At 42.4% G+C, this 23408-nt stretch overlaps 1 protein-coding gene and 1 long non-coding RNA gene across 9 annotated transcripts in view; one reads left to right on the top strand and one right to left on the bottom strand.

The window, feature by feature from the left end:
- The window catches only part of DOCK3 (dedicator of cytokinesis 3), a 186078-nt gene extending 166017 nt beyond the window's left edge, over nt 1-20061 (top strand). For 3 of the 8 annotated variants that reach the window (XM_068201612.1, XM_068201611.1, XM_068201609.1), the window contains 11 exons: nt 259-342; nt 1588-1704; nt 2119-2240; nt 3715-3850; nt 4398-4479; nt 6361-6513; nt 9891-10009; nt 10914-11001; nt 14318-14440; nt 15016-15098; nt 15578-20061. In XM_068201612.1, coding sequence (XP_068057713.1) covers nt 259-342; nt 1588-1704; nt 2119-2240; nt 3715-3850; nt 4398-4479; nt 6361-6513; nt 9891-10009; nt 10914-11001; nt 14318-14440; nt 15016-15098; nt 15578-16084 — 1614 coding nt within the window. In that variant the 3' untranslated portion in view covers nt 16085-20061. The remainder of the gene's footprint in view (nt 1-258; nt 343-1587; nt 1705-2118; nt 2241-3714; nt 3851-4397; nt 4480-6360; nt 6514-9890; nt 10010-10913; nt 11002-14317; nt 14441-15015; nt 15099-15577) is intronic. The other 5 variants (XM_068201610.1, XM_068201615.1, XM_068201614.1 and 2 more) reach the window with 5 other exon arrangements.
- Nucleotides 1-23159, bottom strand: part of LOC137480525 (uncharacterized) — a 50803-nt gene extending 27644 nt beyond the window's left edge. Inside the window, exon 1 of the long non-coding RNA XR_011002946.1 lies at nt 23054-23159. This is a non-coding gene — a long non-coding RNA (uncharacterized lncRNA). The remainder of the gene's footprint in view (nt 1-23053) is intronic.
- Nucleotides 23160-23408: the final 249 nt, after the last annotated feature.

The raw sequence follows: 23408 nt of genomic DNA, 5'->3' as shown, positions 1-23408 counted from the left end.
TAGCGGTATTGCTCATCACTGTCACAGGGGGAAACTTGGTCAGAGTCATGATTCAACAGAATCGTTTCAGCTGCCAAGCCCATTTTCTCTGCATCCCAGAGTGCTAAAAAACAATAAAATTAAGCTCTGCTGTTACCTTAATATATTTTTTGTTTTCCCAAGATTTTTGGACCTTTTCCTTTCATCTTTTGACTCCAAGATATGATGAAACACCTTCCCATAAGCAAAAGGCACTTAATTTTTTCCTTCTTCCTGCAGGCCTTTTTTGATAAGGATTATATCACAAAGCACCCCGGAGACGCAGAGAAGATCACCCAGCTCAAGGAACTCATGCAGGAACAGGTACTATTTTTCAGGTGCAGAAGAACATTGCTACGTTGTCTGGATTCATCAGCAGTCAGTCTAAACTTCAGATCCAACTGATTCATTCAGAAGCAAAGATTTTTGGTACAGGAGAGCTAAATACACTCAAACAAAAAACGAGGGAAGTGGGCAAGGCCATTATGACAAGTCACTCACCTTATGGGATGTGAGGTGAAGCTCAGCTGAAAGTACATTAATTTTGTTTTCTCCAACAGACATCTTGCTGCATTTCAAGCCTGCCATTCATTTTTGGCATTTGGAACTATGTCTTCCTAGCAAATTTCAAAGATAATCGGAGGCAGGACAGGTCAGGCTTGAGATTGAAGTGGCAGAGACACATATGAAAACTTAATGCCTATTTATATTATCTGCAGTTTTATTTTCCTGTAGTGTCTCCTTGAAACATCTTGGTAGATAAAGCCTTGGGATGCTTTGATGGGAATGAAATCAGATAATCACATCCCTCTTAACTGAAAGTTTGGAAAGATATACCCAATAAACGATGTGCCCAAATCTGAATAGAGCTACTAGGCTTGTTCTTCAACAAATCACTGAATTGCATTTCAGATTCCCCATCTGTAAAATAAAGCTTATCTCCCTTCAATCCTCAGGAGATGTTTGAAGATTAATTAGTTATTGTTTGTACAGACTTTGGATCATGTAGGGAATTACATACATCTTAAGCCTCCTATCACTGCTATTTTCTTTCATCTGAGACCTTATATAATCTCATTCAATCATTAAAATTATATGTTTGACCTTTGAAAAAGTGACCTTTAAAAGTGACTAATGAGGAACAGGAGGAGTGACTGCTGCTGTTCGTCTCAATTATCAGAAACTCCTTTTAGAAGTCTCTGCTGGCAGCTCAGACCCTGTCCCTGGCACTGGGAGGAGATTTTGTCACAGGGCATCATCTGTGTGAGGGCATAATGCTGTTCACTCTGCAGAGAGAATCTAGCTGGTTTTTTGTTTTTTGGGTTTTTTTTTTCAGTTAGCTTCTAAGAAAATCAATGAAACATGACACAAATGTACTTGTCTCACACTTAAGTACTTGTTGGAGTAGTATGAACTTGCCAGGGCTCCAAGGCTTACATAATTACCAGCAGTCTTATAATGGACAGTGGCGTATTCCTTGCACATTGCCAGAACTGCAGGACAGACTTCTGTTCTCTCTCTTAGACACAATTTATTTGGGTTTCTGAATTTGCATTTTCTTTTTCACAGGTACATGTCCTAGGAGTGGGTCTGGCAGTCCATGAGAAATTTGTACACCCCGAAATGCGTCCCCTGCATAAGAAACTGATAGATCAGTTCCAGATGATGAGATCTAGTCTGTACCATGTAAGCCAACAGTCACTTTTCCATTTTTGAATTATATGATTAAATATCTGTCAGTTGCAGTAAGGTTCACAAAATAACTGGGCAGGTACAGCATTGATTGAACCTACTGGACTGCCAAATTACCAAAGAAATTCTCGATTTTTGTGCAAGAAGGCAGTTGTAGAAAATATGTTACCTTGGCCTTTCAGCAAGAATTGTTAATATTTGTATGTTCTTTGTCATATCAAAGAGCAATTGTAAAGCTTAATTTTCAGTTGCTATTTCACATAGCAGAAAATTATGTAAGACAGAGGAAGATTACCAGGAGGTGTTGGATGTTGTCTTCAAAAGAAGTGTCATAACTGGAAGTAGCACGAATGAAGAAAACTTGCAGTTTTCCATGCCTGACTTAGCTGAAGTGTGTTTGTTCTGCAGGAGTTGCCTGGTTTGGATAAGCTGAGCCCGGCCTGTTCTGGCTCCAGCACCCCCCGCAGCAATGTGCTGGTGTCCCACGGCCCCATGAGCCCAGAGAGCATCAAGCTGATGCATCGACACAGGTAACCAACCCCCTCTTCTTCCCAAACATCCAGGGGCTCTGCACGCTGTTCCACCAAGGTTCCGGGATCTAAGGAGTGCTAGCAGTACTGCAGGAGGCGCAGCATGAGCTTAGGCAGAAATGCCTCTTGTCTCCATTCAGTGCTAATTATTGAAGTTGGAGAATTGGAATAAGAAAGTTGAGAAATCCAACTTGCAGCAAATGCTGAACACCTCCAGGTGTGACTCCATCACTTTCCTTACTGTAGAGGCAGAAACACAGATCTGCCACTCAGTTCTCCAGATTCAATCTGACTTCGGAGGTCCCAACCTCTCCTACTTCTGTTGCACCAACAGCAAATATCTGGGTCCTTACCTACCTTGAAAGGAAAATTGTATGGCTTGTTTTAGAACCCCACTCAATATGTACCCATTTTGAAGGATCAAAATTGTTAACATCATTATTTTTATAATTCTGACCAAATCAGAAGCCAAATACAAGAAAGGCTGCCATGGTGTTTTGATCAGTACATCAAAAAATGACCCTGTGGTGCTCTTTCAAACAGAATGCCCATATATTAAATCTGAGATAATGACAGAGGATAGAAATTGGCATTACAAGGACAAAATTGTGGTTTTTATATCCAGCCAACATTGCTTATTTGAAAATGCTAATTGCTCTTCTGTGTTTATTTTTCTTATTGGGTCACTATATTTTAGCTGGTTTTAAAGGCTGGCGCAAAAAGCTGTGAAAAGTTGGTCCGTGAATTCAGGATGGTGACATTTTTTATGCTACTAAAACTGAGTAGCTTATGCTGCTCCTGTGGCTTAGCAGTTGATAAACAGTGTCTGGGGATAACATTTTTTTCCTCAAAATTCCTCACTTTGGAAAGGCATTTTTAGTTTTTAGGACAAATTAGGGAAATGCTGTAGTGTACAACGTATTTGTGTGTGTGGTTCAGAGTGACAAAGAAAAGTTCATTCCCTGAGGGAGATCAGGGTACAGCCTGCACACCAGCTGGGCTGTATTAATTTACTGTCAGCTGCAAAATTGCCTTCAACTGTAATGCTGAGGGCCAGTGCATGCAATAAGGAAAAGTGGATTTTGACCTATGTGTCTTGTACTTGGATTCCTTTGGAATGTTTTTTTTAAGCTGCTCCCACTCATCTTAGCATTTAAAATGAGAGTGGTTTCAGTGTGTTCTGTTATAAACAAAACAAATATGCACCCAAGGTCATGATGTGACATTACCCTGGGTTGGGGTTCTGAAATTCAACATCATACATACTATTCTGTTTTACCTGTAATCTTCTTGTCATGTCTTTCATATTTACCTACATTTATGGATTTGTTTGAGCTTATTTGGTCTTTTCAAAAGTGTTTGACATACAGAGGTGACCTAAAGCAGCAGGTACTTACTAGTTTGGAAAAAAATCAGGCTTCATAAACAGGTTTAAAAAATAATTATGCCCTTGCTCTGTCTGTTTCTTTTCCAGCCCACTGAACATGCTTGGTTCGGTCCGACACTCCTCATCCTCTCTGTCGTCGCACACCTCCAGTGAAACAGGAAACCTGGTTATCCTGACAGACAGCTCTGTGGGGGAGACTGCTGAGGATATGTACCACATGCAGGTACAGCTCCAGCACAGCCAGGAGCGGTGGCTGGGAACAGCACGGGACATGTTCCAGAGGGTTTTCCTTAGGAGCAGTTCACTTTACCTGTGCACATGCTTGGATCTGTGATATTTTTTTCAAAGAACTGAATAGGTAGCCTCTAACATTGTTCAAAAAATATGACAGTAACTCACTAGATTAACTTTGGGAAGAAATCTCCTGTGTTTATACAGTGACTGTGGTACTGCAGTCCAAGGTCCCTGCTGCTTTCAGAAAATGAGATTTTTTGCCCCATTTTGTTTACCTGCCCCACTGAACATGTGCAGTTAGTGTTGCTCTTGGTCTGGGGAGGTGGAACAAGTCCCACGGTCCTGAGTGCAGGTTAACAGTGGCCTGCAGTGAAGCTGGGCAGAGGCTGCCCTGGCTCATCCGAGACAGGTAAATCCCTAAGGCAGTGATGTGCTCAGGTCTCCCTCGATGGTTTCTCTGCCTCCTGCAGCTTGTTTATCCTAAGCCCAGGTACCAAGGCTCAGTCACCAATGTCTCTGTTTTATCCTCATCCCAGGCTAGTCCTTCCACCTCCAGCCTGAGCTCCACTCACTCAGCACCATCCCAGATGATTAACTCTGCCCCTTCCAGCGCTCGAGGTAAGCATGGACAGGTCCTGATGGGGGGGCATCTGCAGGTGTTCCCTAAACCTGGCAACCTTGCTGACTTACAGGTGAAACACCACCTACATTGACTTGTAACACTGTTTCTCTTTTGGACATGTAAATACCTCTTCAATACTTTTTCTCTACAAATGGTTTAATTCCCTATTTAAGCTTTTTTTCATCCATATTTCAAATGTATCTCTAATACATACTGGTTTCAGGCGGTTGAATTTCATCATGATTTCCATTGTTCCACCACAAAATTGTGGCAGGCACTCTAGAGGAAAACAAGTCCTTGGTATAGTATTTAAAAGAGAGATCATCAAGACAAAGGCAAAGAAATAATTTTACAAGCTTAAAGACATTATGACAAAAAAGGACTTGAGGCAGTTTAGCAGAAACATATGTATACAAAAGTAGATGTATAGGATGAATGTTGAAAGATATTAATTTTAAATAATGGAGATAAAGAAGGGCTTCCCTGCTGGGAAATTCTGGAAAGGAAAAATATGAAAGCAGACTCTGGGGGTACTCATATTGCCTTTGTGTTACAGTAGCTGGTATTGATACTGATAATTATTTTCTTCCTCAGCTGAAGCAAAACCACTCCGTGTGATCTCCTGACTTTCATAACTTCTCTTGAAGGTTTTCAGTTTTTTCCTCTCATTTTGGATTCTCAGTTGCAGGTTCTACACCTCTTTTCACAGGCATCTGAAGAAGGTGTCCAGGACATAGTCAGAGATAAAGGCTGATATTTAAATCTTACCCCTTTTTCCATACAGGGGAATTCTGTGTCTCCTGATGGAGAAGGGAATATGGAGAAGAGTCCTTTCTCTCAAGCAGTCTTGGGGCTTTTTTGCTCCATCTGCCAGTAAAATCCTAAATGACTGGCTGTTGTTATGACACAGATGCAGCAAGGTGATTTAATTGAGGGATCAAATGGAGTAGAAAGGTGAGAAGTGAACATCTTCAAATAAAGGCAAATAGCTGCACTAATTACCAAAGGCTGGAAGGAAAATCATGACAAACAGTAACCAGGTGAAACTGGAATAACAGGAGAGGGAAGATGGAACTGAGGAGAAGGGTATCATGTTAGGAAGACGTCCCTAAGTGGATGTGTCTCAGCTGGCACGTGAATCTTTGGGGGGATCTGAAGGCTTTGTGCTGTACTGTTTCATGCTGTTTTCCACTTTAGAAGTCCAGCGACAGGCTCACAGTGACAGGCTGTGACAGGCTGTAACAGTCTGTCTGAGCCTGATGACTGCAAAGCATCACCAGCTTCCCTCTTTACGGTATTATTCACTGTTGCTTAGAAACCAACGTGATGAATGCTCCAAAGCTCTGGGCTGCTGGGTGAGCCAACAGCACCTCCCAGGGATGGGACCCAGACAGATTTCAAATGGGAAACAGTAAGAGAAGTAATGAGTTTGAAAAATATTTATACAGCCTGTGATACAACATTCCTTCTCTGCTGTTCTGTTCACTTTTAAATTAGGTGAGCACAGCATTCAGACATTACCCACTCATGGGATTTCACTTCTAGTAAGGTCCCAGATGCAATCTGTGTTTCCCAGTGTGCCAGTCACTGTCCTGGTTATTACAACACTGCTGTTGGAAATTGAGCTGTTCCTAATGAGAAAAAGCCCTTACACTTAAATTCCACTGTGTAATGCAGCTGTGTTCTTCTCCTTGGTGATTCTTCCTTTTGTTTTGCTTTTTAACTGGGTGAATTTGATGCTTGTGAAAATGAGACCAGTATCACTGGCTGGAGCAAGGTACTTCGCAGACATGACAAGTGCAGCTCTGCCAATGCACCTCTATCCTTTTTTTTTCCTTTTTTTTTTTTGGTATTTATTTATATTCTTTTTAATTTAGCGCTGGTGAAAGGTGCTGGATTGACACCACTGGAGGCTGAAGCCCTCTATTTACCCACAGAGCAGATACAGCATGGGCGGCAGCTGTGCAAGTTCCCCCACGCTGCCCCCACCCATGTGCCTCATCTCTGTCCTGGAGGGACCACCTCTAGAGGTGAGAGGATAGTTCAGTCTCCATGACCCATCCAACCCTTGGCCTTTCTGCTGAGACTGCCAACAAAGCTACGAGAGTCATGATGCTGCAGCTGAACACTTGTCAGATGGGAAGTGGACAAAGGCCAACAATTCATTTCAAAAAGACCACCTAAATTTATCAGCTTAACATCTTTGCCACCTGTGGCTTTAACCTGAGCGTGGTTGGGTAGGATTTCTAGGGTTTAGCTTGATTTTTAAATGCTTCTCTCATTGATTCAAATGATAATGCAGGTACTTAGACCACCTTCTCTGTTTTACTGCAGAGTCCTTTCCTGAGGAGATGAGTATCTTTATAACAAATTAGTTCCATCAGTGACCAAAGTAAGCCATGGCCTTTTGTATTAAGAATCCAGCAGGAATTTCTTCACTTGCAAAAAATTACCCTTTTATGGATCTTTAAAATAGCAACACAGGTGATTCTTTGGCTTGTCCAAAGAAAATACCTTAATTATTAATCTATAAAGAATTTTTAAAGGATAGTCATCAGGAAAGTTGATCAATTATTTTATCACTGAACTACAGATTAAGGCATCAAAATTTACACTAGTTAAAATATACACAAGTTACAGCAGAAGTCTGATAGAACTGAACTCAGAATACTGGAAGAATATGCTAATTCTGTGCTAACAATAGACTTTAGCAGTTACTCATTATTACAAGTATGTATCTCTCAGTTTTCACCTGGCTTGACCCTTGAGTAGTTTCTTCCCTGTCAGGGAAGCACCACTGTTGTTGTGTAAAAGGTCAGTAGGAAATTCAGTTGGTTTGGCTTCATTTGAGGTTGGTTTGGCTTCATGAGGCACTGCTGAACTTTACTGCAGTTGAAAGATTACAAAAGCCAGGGTTCAGAAAGCAAGAAACTAACTCAAAAAGGCCTGGAAAGAGCTAGGACTGAGTTAGGGTTTATCAGTAATTTAATTTAAAATACAATTAGGACTCCTCCAATGCACTCAAAAGCAATTCCCACATGACACTTGACTGGCCTCTAAAGGCATCCCTACTCCTTCCTCAACACTGCCCCTTGTTAACGTGTAGAAAATGAGTCCTGGTGTCTTACTCAGCACTTTGCAACAATACATGTACTTACATTAAAGCTTTCTTTTTAAATCAAAAAAATTAGGATTTGGTGCAGGAGCAAACTTTTCATTACCATAATAAAAATGATGAAGCAGGAGAAGAGATTCAATGAGTTTGGAGTTTATATTAATGTTCAGTCTATTCCTTAAAATGAATACTTGTCACAAGTGGATTAATATATTTATAATTTCAAAAGCAAAACTATCTCTGGCTTTAGCACAGGTTTTCCTTTCTCATTAGAAAGTGCCTACAGTGCTGCACACATCAAGTGCACCAAGCTACCTGCTAAAAGGAGTAAGCCCTGGCACATGCTGCAGCATTTTATTATGGCCATTGTCTGCTCTGGAAGCTTTAGAAGCTTTTTTGACTTTGCTGTTTAAGTTTTGCCAGTCCCTGAAAGAAGCTGCAGTTACTGTGCTCTCTATCTGTCCAAAGCAGCAATACTTAAAGTTTGCTTGCAGACTGGACACTTGGCATAATCTGTTACCATTTTTATTGCTATAGTTAATGATAAATTTAGGGCACCAGTTTTTTAAACCACATTCTGCCAGCACATGTGAGATTTTTGAGGTCCTGCAGTCCAAGGTCTTTTGACGCTGTAATCCCATATAAACTGACAGCAGGTTGAGGTGGTTTGGTCTTTGATACAAAAGAGCAAGGATGACAAGATAAATAAAAAGAGGAAAGTTTGCAGTGTAGGTTGTGCTGTGCTGTAGTTCTGGGCACACCTAAAAGTTCAGCATCTTAACATTTGTCCTGCAGGACAGGACTATCTGTGACCTGTGAGGAAAAGACTCAGCACAAAGTGTTAACACTGTGTTCTCCAAGCTAACGTTGTACATAAAAGCAAAGAATGTCGTCTAATTATGTTTCTGTTCTATGTCTGGGGAGAAAATGAGTTCAGGACTAGAATGCAGATACTCTGCCACTGTTCATGTCAGAGTGGGGGTGTAGATTAATCTGGCATCTGCCCCCCCCCATGGAAACGTTGCAATTGTAGGACTTTTTCCTGCATTCTGCTGGACACATTGTTCCTTCCAATGTGTGCTGAATATTAGTCCCCAAAACTGCATGTTTGCTTTTGCTGGGGTAAAAGCTGCATCAACCAGCACCAATGCCTTTGCTCATATGTTGGAGTGCTGTCCAGGTAATGTGTGTGGTTGTGGAAGTTTGCCAGAGGGGGCATGTATTCCCCAAAAGCCGGCATGGCTCTGTAATGCGCTGTGTGCTGCCATCTGTTCAGTGCGTGTTTGTGACGCAATCAAACAATCAGTGCAAATTACAGCTCACTTCAGCAGCTTCACAACATCAATCCTGCCTAATATTGTGCCTCCCAAGGGTTGCGTGTATCAGTAGTGTCAGACTTTAGGAAGTCACTAATGAGCATCATTCTTCTGGCAATTCCATGTCAGCTGTTGCACATCAGAAGGTGTATTGTTATGTGGCACTCATCTTGAAGGACATGAGTCCCAAGTAATTCCACCTGCCGGGAAGCTGTTACATTAAATACCCCAATATATTAAATGACAACTATACAGATAACTAATAGATAAATCAAACTTATTATCCCTACTGTGGAACTCTAAGCATTGGTAAATGTCTGGTGTCATCAAAGGGCTCAGTACAGCAACACAATAGTAATCATCATTACAGCAGCATTGTAAGCAAAGTGCCTCTCACATTTATAGAATAAGCTATTTATTATTGGGGTTGGTTTGCTTCAACAAGAGGAGGGCTGACCAAGACAGCACCAATTAAATGGCAACACTTACCTCTATCCAGAACCAAAGAATAAAGTATTTTCCCATAGATTTCTGCTTTAACTGAATGGTGTATCTCAAGCTTTTATCCCTTTCTCCTACATTCAGTCCTAAAATGAGCAATTTTATGGCATTTCTGTACCTCCACATTACTTTATGGGGCAAGGGATCATTAGGCACAGACACAGCTGATTCCACACAGATGCCCACTTTTTTATGTTTGAAAGGAAGCACTTTGCAACATACAACTAGGGACACACACATCTTACACACCCTACGTGGTATGTCCTTAATTGTATACAGCAAGCCAGTTCTTACTCCATCCTCGTGCTATGCACCCACCAACAGGCAGCTGCTTAGTGGGCTCGGCACCGTGTTTCCTTGAGTCCTGTGAGCTCGTGTGTCCGAGCCAAGTGCACAGGAGGACTGAGATCCCTGGGCATGCAGAGACATGGCTGTTGTTTGTCCCGTGTACGTGATTTTTCTCACTTGTTTACAGGCTCTCCCTCTCTACCAGATAAGTACCGCCACTCTCGGGAGATGATGATGTTGCTGCCAGCCCACCGGGACCGACCGAGCAGCGCCATGTATCCCGCAGCTATCATGGAAAATGGACAGGTAGCAGCTCTGGTTTCTTCTGTGTCAGTTCAACCACCTGAAACTGTGGCTGTATTTTTGCTGTCTTTGACCACCTTAAAGCTTACTTTTTTATTTTTTGAAAGCACAGCAATTTAGGATCATTTTCAGAGGTGAACTTTCCCTATTAGTCCACCCCTGGAGGCACTCACTGTGGCAGTTGAGTGATACAAACTGTAGTGACTATTAAAAGAGCAGATACATCCTGTGAAAATGGACTCACTTCCCAACTTTGTCCTGTGAGCCCTGGTCCAATTCAAGTAGTCACACCATTTTCTTTATTTGTTTAGAACCATGGCCATCCATCCTGCAGTCTAGCCTCCAAGTTTATTCTAAATAACTTTATAATTTCCAGTGGTATCAAAAACCATGAGAGGCTGAAATAATATACTGATACATGGTTTTAAAAAAATCTGTGCTCTAATTTCCCTGGACAAATTGAAAAGTGTGCCTACATGTAAGCATTTCAATCTCACCCTGGCCTGCGCATTTGAAAGGAATCTCCTGATCCTGCCCACTTATCACACTTGCATTGGAGAGCTGTCTCAAAGCATGCAAAGTCAATGTTCAAACAAAACCAAAGATAAGCTTCAGAGGGAAAACAATGTATTCCAGCTGTTAATGGGCACAATGCCAGGCTAGAGCTACTCTGAAATAACTCCTCCAGAGAGCAGGAATTGAGGGCCCTCAGCACTGTTACACCCTAGAGATCCACTCATCTTGCACTGCAGTACCTGCCAATGTAGGCACAGCTTAAGGTTCCCAGAGAATCTTTAGTTTAAAAAACTTCTTTGCTTAAAAAAAAGGAACAGAAAGTCCCCATGTTGCCCCAGCTGGTCTATAACTTTTTTTTTAACTCTTCTTTGCTAACTTTCTTCTCTCTTAGCCTCCAAATTTCCAGCGCGCCTTGATCCAGCAAATGATTGGACCATGCAAACCTTGCAGTGATCCCAACCTGTCTGTGGCTGAGAAAGGTACTCCTTTTCCTCTTCAACATGCATGCTAGCTAGCTAAAACAACATTCCTCTGGTCATGCTACAGCAAGTAACAAATGGGCTTCTACATTTCCTGGCGGAGTGCATTTCTCTCACACTTTTCTAATTAACAGTTTAATTAACTGGGCCTTCTGCCAACCTACCATCATTTCAGAGCCTTCACAGTAGGGTGGGGTGGCACAGACCTCCCTATTTCAGAAAGCTTTCTAGCATTTTGTTTTTGAAACAATTCCTGCAGCCTTTGTCAAGCAAACTTGCAAAGCAGCAAATGAGAAGTTATCTAAGAACAGCCCAAGACTGGGACTGTATTTTTTACTCATGAGTTATACTGGTTTTAATCCGCATGTATTGCTTAAAATACAAACATTCCAAGTAATCTCTCTCTGAGGTAGGTTTCTATTTATTTATCATTAGCAATATATGCTTTTTTAACTCATTCTTTCGAAAAAAAAAAACAGGCAGAGTCCCTGCAGGGGAAAAAATGAAAGAGGAGAAAGAATTTGTTTGGTGTAAGAGAAAAGGAGCAGCTAGTGAAGAAGGTGCAATGTACAAAATTATGGGCTCAAAAATTATCTGAAAGGCAGCATTCTGAAAAAGCAGAAGAGGGGAAAAATTCCTAAATCAAAATCTGAGACGAGGAGGCTGCCTAAGCAAGCAACAGTCATGTATGGCTGGGAAAAATGGTATTTTAAAAGATTTCTAAGGCCAGGAAAGACCACTGCAGCTCTCTAGTCTGACCTACATCGTGCACTCAGGTTTTTATCTGTGTTTTCATTTCAGTAACTGTGCCAGAACTAAACTGTACCTTTAAAAAAAATTCCAAATTTTATTTTAGAATTCCTTAAATCAGAATCCCCTCCTTCAACGTGAGTGGTCCAGATTGAAAGGAAGCACCAGTTCTGAATAAATGGCAGAATGATGCCTTGATGACAATAATGCGTAATGACAAAAGAGTTCAGATGGGGAGTGAGGGATTAAGAACTCCATCTTAGCCATGTTAGTTTGAACCAAACATATGACAGGGATGGTGAGATCTTTGTACTGGACAGGAGAAAGATCTGAATAAGGAAGGTAGGTAAATATTTATTGTCTGCCTAGGAAAAAGTAGTTGAATTTGTATCTGTGGGTGATGATATGCAGGACTGTGGTATTCAGTGCCAGGAGACCAAAGACACAATCCCTAAGAAGCCACAAAAGACACAGGTGATGTTCAGTGGGGATGGTGAGGCAGGAATCCAGCTCTAGTGCCTGGCTGGTGGCAAGAACTGTAAGATGCAGTTACAGGTGCTCCTGACAGGCCTGAACCCTCAGCATTCTATGTAGTTGGGGTGCCATCTGCCCTGGATTTTGTGAGCAGTCAGAGCCCTGACTTCCCCACCCCCTCCTGGCCGTGTCAGAAGTTCTGTTCGGTAATTCCCAGTGACAGTGGTGACATCAGTCGCCCGGGGCAGAATGGTTCAAATGCAGCCTCCCCACTAATTAAACTTGGCCACTGAACAGTCACAGAGGGAGGCTTGGGCTAAGTCACAGCACTGGGAGCTCCTTGCTTCAGTTCTTCCCTGAAGCATTTTGGCTAAAACACTGGGCAGCAGCCACTCTTCAAAATCATCTCACCTTCTTCCAGCACTCCTAAATACTCTAAAGGCTATGAATGAGGGAGCACTGAGAAAGCATAAATGGATTTTTCATTGGGATACCATGTGTTCTTCACATTCTCATTCTGCATCTCAGTGTTTAAAAAAACCCCAAAACAACAAGCACAGCAATAGTTTTACAGGCCAAGAAAATCAGGTTTTCTTTCCTTCTCATTTGATGATGGGATATGGCAGGAGAGATGAGCAAGGCTGGCACTGCTGTTGCATCTTGTCCCTCTGTTTTAGCCCGTTGACACCAATTGCAGTACTGCAAATTAGAGCACTCTGGCATGTGTACAGGGAAAATCCATTTGGAACCATATTACTTATATAGTGAGGTAGGACCTGGTTTGAACCTGTTCTCTGTCAAGATTCTTCTTCATATGCCTTTCTCAGGTTCTCAGGCTGAGAGTCTCTCTTTAAAAAAAAATAAACATTTACTTTTATATTTTTATGGGGTTTGTTCTGTCTTATGAAGCTGTCACTTTGTGATCTTTTTTACTTTAGGGAATTTTAGGCCTTGGGGAGCCCGTGCTCATGCTAACTCATGAACTAGGGAGACAAAAAAAAAAAGAGAAACCTTTCAAAGTAATTTTAGAAAAAAATGCATCAAAAGTGGCTGCAGGCATTTTAATTAAGGAGAAATCCTCTTCAGATGTCAAATTCCATGTTTATTTTTCCAGGCTTCCATTTTGCAAAGTGAAGATGGAAAAAGCTATTTTTATCTCAGTTTTCTTTGACAGGCTCAAATAATTACTTTTTTTCTTTCTTTGCTAATCTGAAGAAATTGCAGTTGCTTATTTGGTTTTAAATAAACATACAACTGTTACATATCTCTTCTTAGAATAAATCAAGTCTTGTTTGGAAGGAAGGTGCATTTTAATAATGTTCAAGGTTGACAGAATTCTCAAGATCTTGAAAAAGGTTCATGTTCATGTCAAGAAGCAGCTTTTATTTCTATGAAAAACCAAGTCCATGAAGTTAATATCCATTCTCTGTTAAATGCAGCAAGCATTGCTCTCTCTATACTTCCTGATTCGCAAAGACTTGATCTCTTCAGGAGACTGTAATACAAGGAGGCCAAACTGTTGTCGTTAAATATTTTGTCATCAAAGCTCTTGATCAACTCTGTAGCTTAGTAAATTGGAGCTTTGAGTAATTTCTTTTGCAACATATTGAAACAGATTGAGGTATAATTTCCTTCACGTCCTTTATTCAGTCCTCACTGAGCCTGCAGTGCAGCCACAGGCCGTCCTGTGTTTCCAGAGGGTTTTGCCATGTTCCCTTGTCACCACTCCCCACAAAGCAGGACAGCTCACACCTGAGATCCAGCCACCGTTCCTTTGGTGGGATTTTATTTTTACCTCCACAATGATTTGCAAAAATCCTACCAGAGTCCTGCTGCTCTTCAGATTTGTTAGAAATGAGCCCAGGGATGGAGGGGAGCTGGGCAGACTAACCCTGCAATCACCTGAGTCTCACTTCCTTAACCAAGCATCTCTAAACTTAACACTCTGTAGCCTTTCTGTGCTTTCAATCCTGCCATTAACTGAGTCCCTGGAATCTGTCTCTCTGCTGCTGAAGAGCACACTGAAAAGCCAGTGCTGGCCCCACAAACTCCATGTCCTGTTACCCGAGTTCCATCTGTTTCAATCCTTCAGCTGTGCCAGCAGCACCCAGTAGCTGGAGCCTGGACAGTGGAAGCCGAGAGGCGCTGCCATTCCTGTCTGCCCACGCTGGGAGCATCCTGGCCCCACCAGTGCCTCCCCGAAGCCTGCCCCATGGTAAGGACATGCCCAGCAGGCCTGCTGCAAATGCCTGCAGGTCACACACACACAAATCCAGACCACCTAAAAGCTGACCATAGCCTTTTCCCCCCACCCCTGTAAAAACAAACAGAAACAAAAACCCTATAGTCTTTCCTGGTCTGCCAGGTTTTCAATTTTTTTTTTTTTTTCAAATCTTCAAATTCTTGCAGTCCTTAAGCAATGTGGACTTGTGTGTACTTTAGGACTAGAATTAAGTGAGAGTGCCAAAGCTTGGTGTGGCTTCTTAGCAATGACCAACTTTAGCAGTAATTTAAGCTTACAGAATGAAATTTCAAATGTTCATTGTCTGAGCCTGTTGCCTTACCATGAGATTCTTGATAATGGAGCAGTGAATCAACTTTCTCTGAACTTAATTTCTCTTTAGCAGCCTGTGTGTGACAGATGCACTCCGCAGTATCCATCAGACAGGCAGCCCTAGGCTGGTGCTAGCAGCATGTGGAGCTGTTGCCTGGCATTACAGAGCTAAACCCAGCTCTGTGGCTGCAATGAAACAGCACAAGTCTGCATTTCTGACCCTTGTCTCGTTCCAGGACACTACTCACTGCACTTTGATGCCTTCCACCACCAGCTCAGTGATGCTCCTCCGGCACTGCCCGCACGAACGTTGCGCAAGGTAATGGCAGGAGAGTAGAGAGGGATGTAGGAGCACAGTGGGCTCCTGGAAGGGATCCTCCCTTCTCTGCTCCCACCAAACAGCTAATGAACACAGAAACACTATTTATACCACGCTAGTAACTTGCACATGAGAAAACCTACTGAAAGCTCTTAATATATTCCTCAGCTGAATGCTATAGAAATAACTCGCAGGTTGTAGGTCCTTCCCTTTTCCTTTTTTGCACCATATGCTGCGATTTCAGCACCCTGATCATCACCTCAGCTCCTGTTTCCAACAGCTCTGGTGTTGTTGAGTGCACTTGTCTGCCCACAAGTGGTACTTCATACACGTAAACCAATAATCCTTGACATTCTGAACATAAATGGAACTGCGCCGTTGTTAACCACATTGTCAAAAGCAGAAATGGAGATCAACACACAAGATGCAACATTGCCTCCTCTGTCAATTTTAACCTGGTTTTGTTTCTCTCCAAACAGTCCCCTCTTCATCCTATCCCTGCATCGCCCACCAGTCCGCAGTCTGGTCTAGATGGCAGTAACTCCACTTTATCCGGCAGTGCCAGCAGTGGTGTCTCTTCCTTGAGCGAGAGCAATTTTGGACATTCTTCTGAACCACCTCCTCGCACAGACACCATGGATTCTGTGCCCAGCCAGGCCTGGAACACTGACGAAGATCTAGAGACACCCTACCTCCCTGTCAGGTACAGTCTCTCTGAGCCTGATGTCCTGGAGTCGCTCAAATCCCAGCCATGCCGAAGCCACTCTGCTCCATCTGGAGTCATTCCTCAGGACACCATGGACCCTCCTGCTTTACCCCCCAAACCTTACCACTCCCGGCTGCCAAACATGGAGAACGAGGAGGGGATGATAATTGAAGATGATGACAAACACCGCCCGTTGCATCGTAAAGTGTCCCAACCAGTGAGTGCTGGAAAGGAAGAGCAGGCCAGGGTGGCATGGGAGCACGGCATCGGCGAGCAGTAGGGACAGCTCCTGGTACGCAGCTGGCATTGGCATTCCAGGTCTGGATATGACAGAGAGAGAGCAGGACTCGGAGAACAGCAAACCGATTTTCTACTGCCGCAAGGTTATGTCTGAAGCCCACAAAAGCAATTGGGCCAGCATGGCAGGTTGCTGCTTTCCTTTTTAATTTCTTTTTACACCTTTCCGTTATGTTTTTTAACTTTCTGTGCAGTGGACAGTTTATTCCTTCTGCAGTTTCTTAACCACATCACACGGCATATGAGCCATAGAGACTTGCAGAAGCTGAAAAATACAATTTTAAGTGGAGGGGAAAACGGGGGGAATGTGGCAAGTTGATTTTGAACCTGCTTTCCTCCCAGTTCTGAGACGCACATGAGTAGAAGCAGTTGCACTAGGGACATATTTCTTTGCTGTACAGAATTGAAAGCTCATTGCTGAAATCAGGGATTCTATGAACTGTCAGGCTGGAAGGTGCATGAGCTGCAGGCAGTGGAAAGATGGCAATTCTAAGAAGAAATTGGCTCTTTTGAGAGCAGGATTGTACATATCTGTGCAGTGATCTCCCTGCATTGGTTCATAGGTGCTGAGGCAATCTAAAGCAGTGCTGATGCACTGATCTCCAAGATATCATTTCCAACAAACTCTGCCTCCTTTGTTTTTTATGTACTGTTTCGTTTCTTAAATTTTGCTTTCACTGGCTAAGCCAACCTGCTTTCTCATGGGAATTGTGTTATTCATCTGTGCTACTGAATGAGAGGAGGTTGGTGGCTACTGGAGCTACAACCTCATTGTAGGCCTTTCCCATGCCCAGCTTTGGGCAGGCTGTTGACACCAGCATTTCTATTCCAGATTAAAACAAAACCAACCAAATTGAGTTTCTCATGCCACAAGCTGGTTGATGACCCAGCCAGTAAAGAAAAGGTGGCTTAAATGCATCATATCCAACAATCCTTGCCTCAGGGCTGAACATCATAATTCTCACCAACTTCCATCACCCAGGAGCTGAGATTCATTCCTGTTAACTCAATATCCTCAGTCCCTCCCAACAACTCACTGCAGATGGTGTGCAGAAAGAATCTCCCATCTCTCAGAGCAGACAGAAAACACCAAGACTTGAGCAATGCCTGGTATCAAGTGTACACCCCAGAGTCAGGGACCTTAAAGGCAACCTGTAAAGAACAAGTGTTTGTTTCCTCTTTTGCTTCTTTAGAATGTGTAGCAAGAGCTGCTGCTCCTCCCTTCTGGAAGGCTGATTTCTCTCTCCTTTTCTCCTCAGGCAGCAATACACCCTTTCCCCATCCATATTTTTTATTAATAAGCTCTAGAAAGGGCTGAAGAACATTGTGGGGGACACTAAGCCACACCACACAAACCAGAACTGTGCAGAGCTGAAGACAGTTCAGGTCTACAAACCCAAAACATGCCTTTTAATCAGTAGCTGCACAGTTCAGGGAAAAAATATATCTGTGGGTAATATTGTTCTTTACAAAGATCTTGGTTCTAAGAAACCTTTTATTCCTGTTTTCATACTTACCAAGAAATTTTCAATCAAAATAGTATCAAATATTTAATGTTTTTAGATGAACAAGCCACCTTCCTTTGCCTTGCCATACCCACACACATTTTAGCCTTCCTTATAACCCTTTCACCTGCAGACTGCAAAGCACACTCCGTAGGATGGAAACAGCCCTCCCTCTTTCCTACTGCTGAAAAATCTGAAGCACATTCAAATAAGACCTCCATGATAAAAATTAGTGCCAGAAACAGGAACAGCACCCAACTTACGTCTTGAATTCTTGCCTAACTGCTCAGTTTCTCCTGCTAAAAACAGCATAAAGAAGCAAAAAAGGATTATTATAAATCTTTTACAGGTCACCTTTAGCACTACCTCTAAATACAGTGACTGGGCAGAGTACATAGTTTCTGAACTGGCTAAAGATGGTCTGGCTGTATAAAGTCTGGACTCAGCAGTTGTATGAAGGGGACTGTAAGAGGATTTGTTTGTTTTCTTTCTCAAGCTCTAGCCCATGCAAAACTACTAAGTTATGGATTTGTTTCTTAAATGGCCTATTTGGCTGGAACAAAGTCTCTCTTGCTTCCTCTATTTTGTTACTAACACAGGCTGCTTGTAATCATTATATCCTTCACGATTTAAACAATGCTAATAAAATCTGGCCTATAGTGGATGTTTCATCTTTAGCAGGAAGGAGAGTTTTCCAATGCTAGGACAGTATTCAGTGTTAACAAACCAAGCTGGATCTCTGGTATAGAACAAATGTAGGAAAACAATTGATGTTTTCAGTAAAGGTAAGTCAAGGTAATTCCTTAGAAAAGGGTGAAATGTTTTCACATATGCTATCCTCCAATCCCACTGAGACTCTTCCAGTGAAGTTCTTCAAAGAACTAAGTTTTAATTCCATCTCCCTTGCCCCAGTTTCTTTCTTTTCCTGGCAGCAAGACTAAAAGTAGTAAATGTAGTGACTTACCGAGCTTCCTTAAAGTGAAAAACCAGCAGGTCTTGCAAATAAAACTTTGCAGAACCAAGAATGCAATTACCATGGGACTGAGTCCCAAGCAGCTGGAAAACCTGCCCACCAGATCTCTAATCAGTCTCTGAAAATGCATCATCCTGCTCTGATTAGAGACCTGGTACAACAGCAGTGAGTTCATTTGGGGAGTCTGGCTTTCCTATGTATTTGCAAGAGTTCGAAGATAATCAGGTGATGTGTACAAAAACCTACTTTATGGCAGGTCCACATAAAGAAAGGTGGAATAAATTGCTGAATTTACCAAATTTAAGCCTCTCTGGAGTTAAATTTCTGTTATTGTTCTGATATCTACCAAGTATTCTGTCTCCCTTTTCAGTGTTTGCCTTAAAGGGAGCAGAAAATAGAAAGACTATTATTAAGATTTTGTGAATCTTGGAACTAATATTGCCTGGAACTGCTATTTCTCTGTAGGGTGAGGTGTCTTTTAGCATAGTACAACTCCAACGTCAAGCTCAGTCCTGGAGTAGGTGGAAGCAACAGCAGTTGCACTTGCCCAACAGGATTTGAAGATTCCTTGTATAAACCACAGCAACAGGATGTTTTGAACAGGACCTTGACATTCTATACCTAACTCTAATTCAAACCTCAGTGTACTTGCCTTCATTGGGTTTTCTTTGCATAAGAAAATAGCATGTGCATTCCTGAGAAAATTGGTGGAATTCTGCTATAAATCTCTCCATCATCAGTGTACCTGCTGGCCCCATCTGAAACAAAACTGAGAAGGAGCTACAGTGGTAGAAGAAAAGCAATTAAAACAATTTCTCTGAATCCTACTTTTTTTTTCCCAATAGTTGGGTTGGTTTTATTGCTGTATGCAAGACTCAGATCCTTTTTCGTATTTTCCTCTCTTTGGTTTTTAGCTTACTTACCCTTTTTTAGGTAAAGGATATTGCATATCCCTTCTATGGAGTATCAGCCAAAACTGGGGAGGCTGGAGAGAGCAAGAGCCTTTGGGAAACAAATTATGTGATATTTAAAATTTCCTCTGGTCATGCTTCTTTGTAAATACCCCCATTTGAATGCTGTGTATTTGTACAGGAAATTGAGCAAAAAATGTATAGATTGTGATGTCTGACTGGTATTCTGCCCTGTAAATGTGTTTTTAACCTCTGGCATTCTGTGCTTATTTAAAAAAAAAAAAAGGCGAAAACCTCTAACCACTTCTCTTTTGTGTATTCATGTTTAAAATAAAATGAAAACAGCTATCTTATCTATAATGGAAATCAAATTCAAAAGGAAAAAATTAATTTGTACAAGTGTCCTAAAGGTACTTCATTGTATATATTGTGATAGCATGTTTCCAGAACCAACAAATAAGTGGTGTGAATTTTAGATGTAAATATCTGCCGTTCGTTTTGGGTTCCTTTCCCTTACCCATTCACTCGACTGCTGTGATGTGGAATTAAAGATTAATACCTGATATTAAAACAGTATAGCTGTATGGTCATTGCTGTCCTTGAGGCAGGGCTGTCCTCAGGCTGCTCCAAACCTTCACAAGAGACAAGGATGAGCCCTCACTTCCCACTTTTGTGTGAATGAGAAAAACGGGGGGCAACCTGAAGGCCTTTGTGTGTGGTGAGGGAACAGCTTCCAGGTTTAAGTGTTATTTAGTATCAATTTCTTGAAGCAAGCAGCAGGTACAGCCCGCTCCTGGTCCAGTCAGGCAGATGGACATGGCACTTGAAACAGCCCCTGGCCAGTTTTGGGGCAATACTTTCAGAGACAAAGCTCTCCCCTAGGACAGCTGTGGAGTGGCTGGGTGCCCCTTCCTTATCAGCTGGGGTTAAACCACCACTATCTCACTGCCTAAAAGACTGCTACTCTTTTATTGCAATAGTACTTAAATACTGATCATTTTAACAGAATAGGTGTGGAAGAATAGTAGTTAAGACATGTAGGAACACAGGATTTGGGAACTGAGAGATATGGTGACTTCTACAGGCTCCTAATCTCAAATTTTCTTCTATTAATACCAATAAATCGGGTCATTGTACAGGAGGCAAAATAACTCATTTAATGTCTGAACAAACCAACAAAAAAACTTCTGATAACTGTCTCAAAAGACATTTAGCAACAAGTCTGACTCTTCAGGTGGCCCCAGGATGTACATGGACTGCCAAGGCACCCTTTGCACACACCACAATCAAATACTGAGAAGAGAAACTGTAACAGGGTACTGAAGTCTGTATCAGTCATAGAACAGAATCATAGAATCATTCAGGTTGGAAAAGACCTCCAACATCACCAAGTCCAACCTCCAAGCAAATACCACTCTGCCCTCTAAACCATATTGTGAAGTGCCATGTCCACTTGGTTTTTGAACACTTCTAGGGATGGTGACTCCACCATTTCCCTGGGCAACATGTTACAGGCCTTAACTATCCTTTCAGTGAAAAAAATTTTCCTAATATCCAACCTGAACCTTCCCTGACACAATTTGAGGCCATTTCCTCTTCTCTTGTCACTTGTTCCCTGGGAGAAAAGGCTGACCCACACCTGGCCAGAACTTTCCAGACCGCTGTAGAGAGTAGTAAGACCTCCAGCCTGAATGCCCTGGTACCCTCAGCCACTGCTCCTAGGACTTATGTTCCTGACCCTTCTTCAGTCAGACCCTTTGAGACTGTTTCTAAGCCAGGTTATTAATCTTAGTTAAGTAAGTATTTTTTATTCTGACAAAAATTATTTATTAACCAAGCACAGGTATAAAAACTGTGTTTTGGCACAACAAAAGATGTGTGAAGCCCTCAGCTGTAAACAAGACTTAAAAAAATACTCTAGTTTCTGTTCAAACCAACAGAACAATTTTTTCAGTGCAAGTCCAGTACTTTATTTAAGCTGCCACTAGTCAGATTGAAATCTAAATCCCATGTCCACATGCCTCTTCTTATCTAAATAAGGAAACTTCAGCACAGTTTCAAAATATGACTTGTCTGACTCGGTATGAATTTCATTACAAAGCTGATAAGAGGAGAAATTAAACCTCTACAAATGACTCTAACCTGTCAGATGAAAGATTCAGCCTTCCACACCCTATGCATAACTGTGCCTCCATTTCTGGATGATTCTAACAAGCTGTGGACACAAACAGTTTGCAAGGCAGAGCTCTGAGCTCAGGTGTCTTAAGAGAAGGTTCACACACCACTTCTCTCTTCTGATGACCTTTACAGTCAATCCCACGTAAATTAACCCCAAATTTGGAATAGCAGATCTATTACACTTCATCTTCTATTCAGCATTCATTCACAGCAGTACTGTGAAAAGTACCTTTTCCCAAACTGTTTCCTGTCCCCCCGACAGAAGTCACTTCTATGTCCTCGCAGCCCAACAGCCGAGGCCGAGCCCCTTCAGCCCTCCCCATGGCTGTAAGAGATCTGTGCTCTCAGAAGGCAGAGCCAGCACAGCCCCAGCCCCTGCAGCTGCCAGGAACAGCCTCTGTTTACCTGCACTTCCCAACGACTCCAATCCCCACAGATCCACCGAGCCAAGTTAACTCTCCTGCCCGCTCAATTGGCTGACTAGCCCAGGCAGACCTTAGAGCACCTCCCAGTGCCTAAAGGGGTTCCAAGAGAGCGGGAGAGGGACTTTGGACAAGGCCCTAGAGTGGTAAGGACACGAGGGAATGGCTTCACTCTGACACAGACCAGGGTTAGATTGGATACTAGGAAGAAACAACAGTGAGGACCAGCACAAGCTCTCCATCACCCAGGTCTCAGCCAGGACAAATCCCTAATGCTCCAGAGACAGGGCATGGAGGGTGATGGAACAAACAGAGCCCCAAAAACCTCACCATGGATCAAGAAGAAGCACAAGCTAAAATGCAAGGAATCCATTCTAGCTACTGAAACAAACTATAAAGAAGGGAAAAAAATCAAAATACAAAAGGAGTCCTTGTTCTTCTTCAGACCCATTTGAGGATCCCATATTGAAATACAGAGGCTCATTTCCCAATCCAAAACCAAATAAAACCACTTGTCTCCTATTCCACAAAAATGTATAAAGTTTCTAGCTTGAAGATGTTTCATAACTGCACAGTTTTGGTCTGTCCTTATTATGACCTTCCTAAAGTCTCCTAATTCCAAATTTAAGCCCTATTCCCACCTAATTACAAAGCCACTTCATCTCACAGTTCTTTTTGCCACTATCCTGATAAGAAACAAGGGCACTTCAAGGCACCACTTCTCTGCACACCTAAGTGAATTTAGTGGGCAATGAGCCTAATTTTTAAAAAGTCAATAAACTTCCTAAAGAACACTGATATTGAGCAATTCTGGAAATCATTATGGTCTGACTTAGTAATATTATATTGATCTTAATAACCGCATTTGGAGACATAAAAAGATCTAGAAATGTGCAAAACCACATCTGCTAATAAACGCATGATGTACTCTCACTGGTAAATACTGTCCTAATTACTGCTCACCTGCTGTGACCTTTCCTGAATCAGGTGCTCCTCCTCCCCACACTGCCTGTCTCACCTCGTCAAGCTTATCACTTGCACCTGACGACCTGCAAGAAAATTCTGATTAGGCACTGCCCTACCAGGCGGCCTCAAGAGCCCGCCTGTGCAAGAGAGCCCACGGAGCTCCATGGGAGCTCCCTTGCGGTAGTACAGGGCTCTGTGACTTTGCCTCTCCCTTCTTTCACTGGAATGATATCCCAGGATACACAGAGTTACTCGAAAAGCCGCACAAGGAGCTATCAGCAGGTGTGTGCTCCTCTCCCATCTCCAATGGAATTTCAGTTATAAACTCAGTGTTGGGGACTGACAAAGGTAG

Source organism: Anomalospiza imberbis, chromosome 11 (assembly GCF_031753505.1).
Source record: "Anomalospiza imberbis isolate Cuckoo-Finch-1a 21T00152 chromosome 11, ASM3175350v1, whole genome shotgun sequence".
NCBI classification, from domain to species: domain Eukaryota; kingdom Metazoa; phylum Chordata; class Aves; order Passeriformes; family Viduidae; genus Anomalospiza; species Anomalospiza imberbis.
This window is presented reverse-complemented; position numbering and strand designations above follow the sequence as displayed.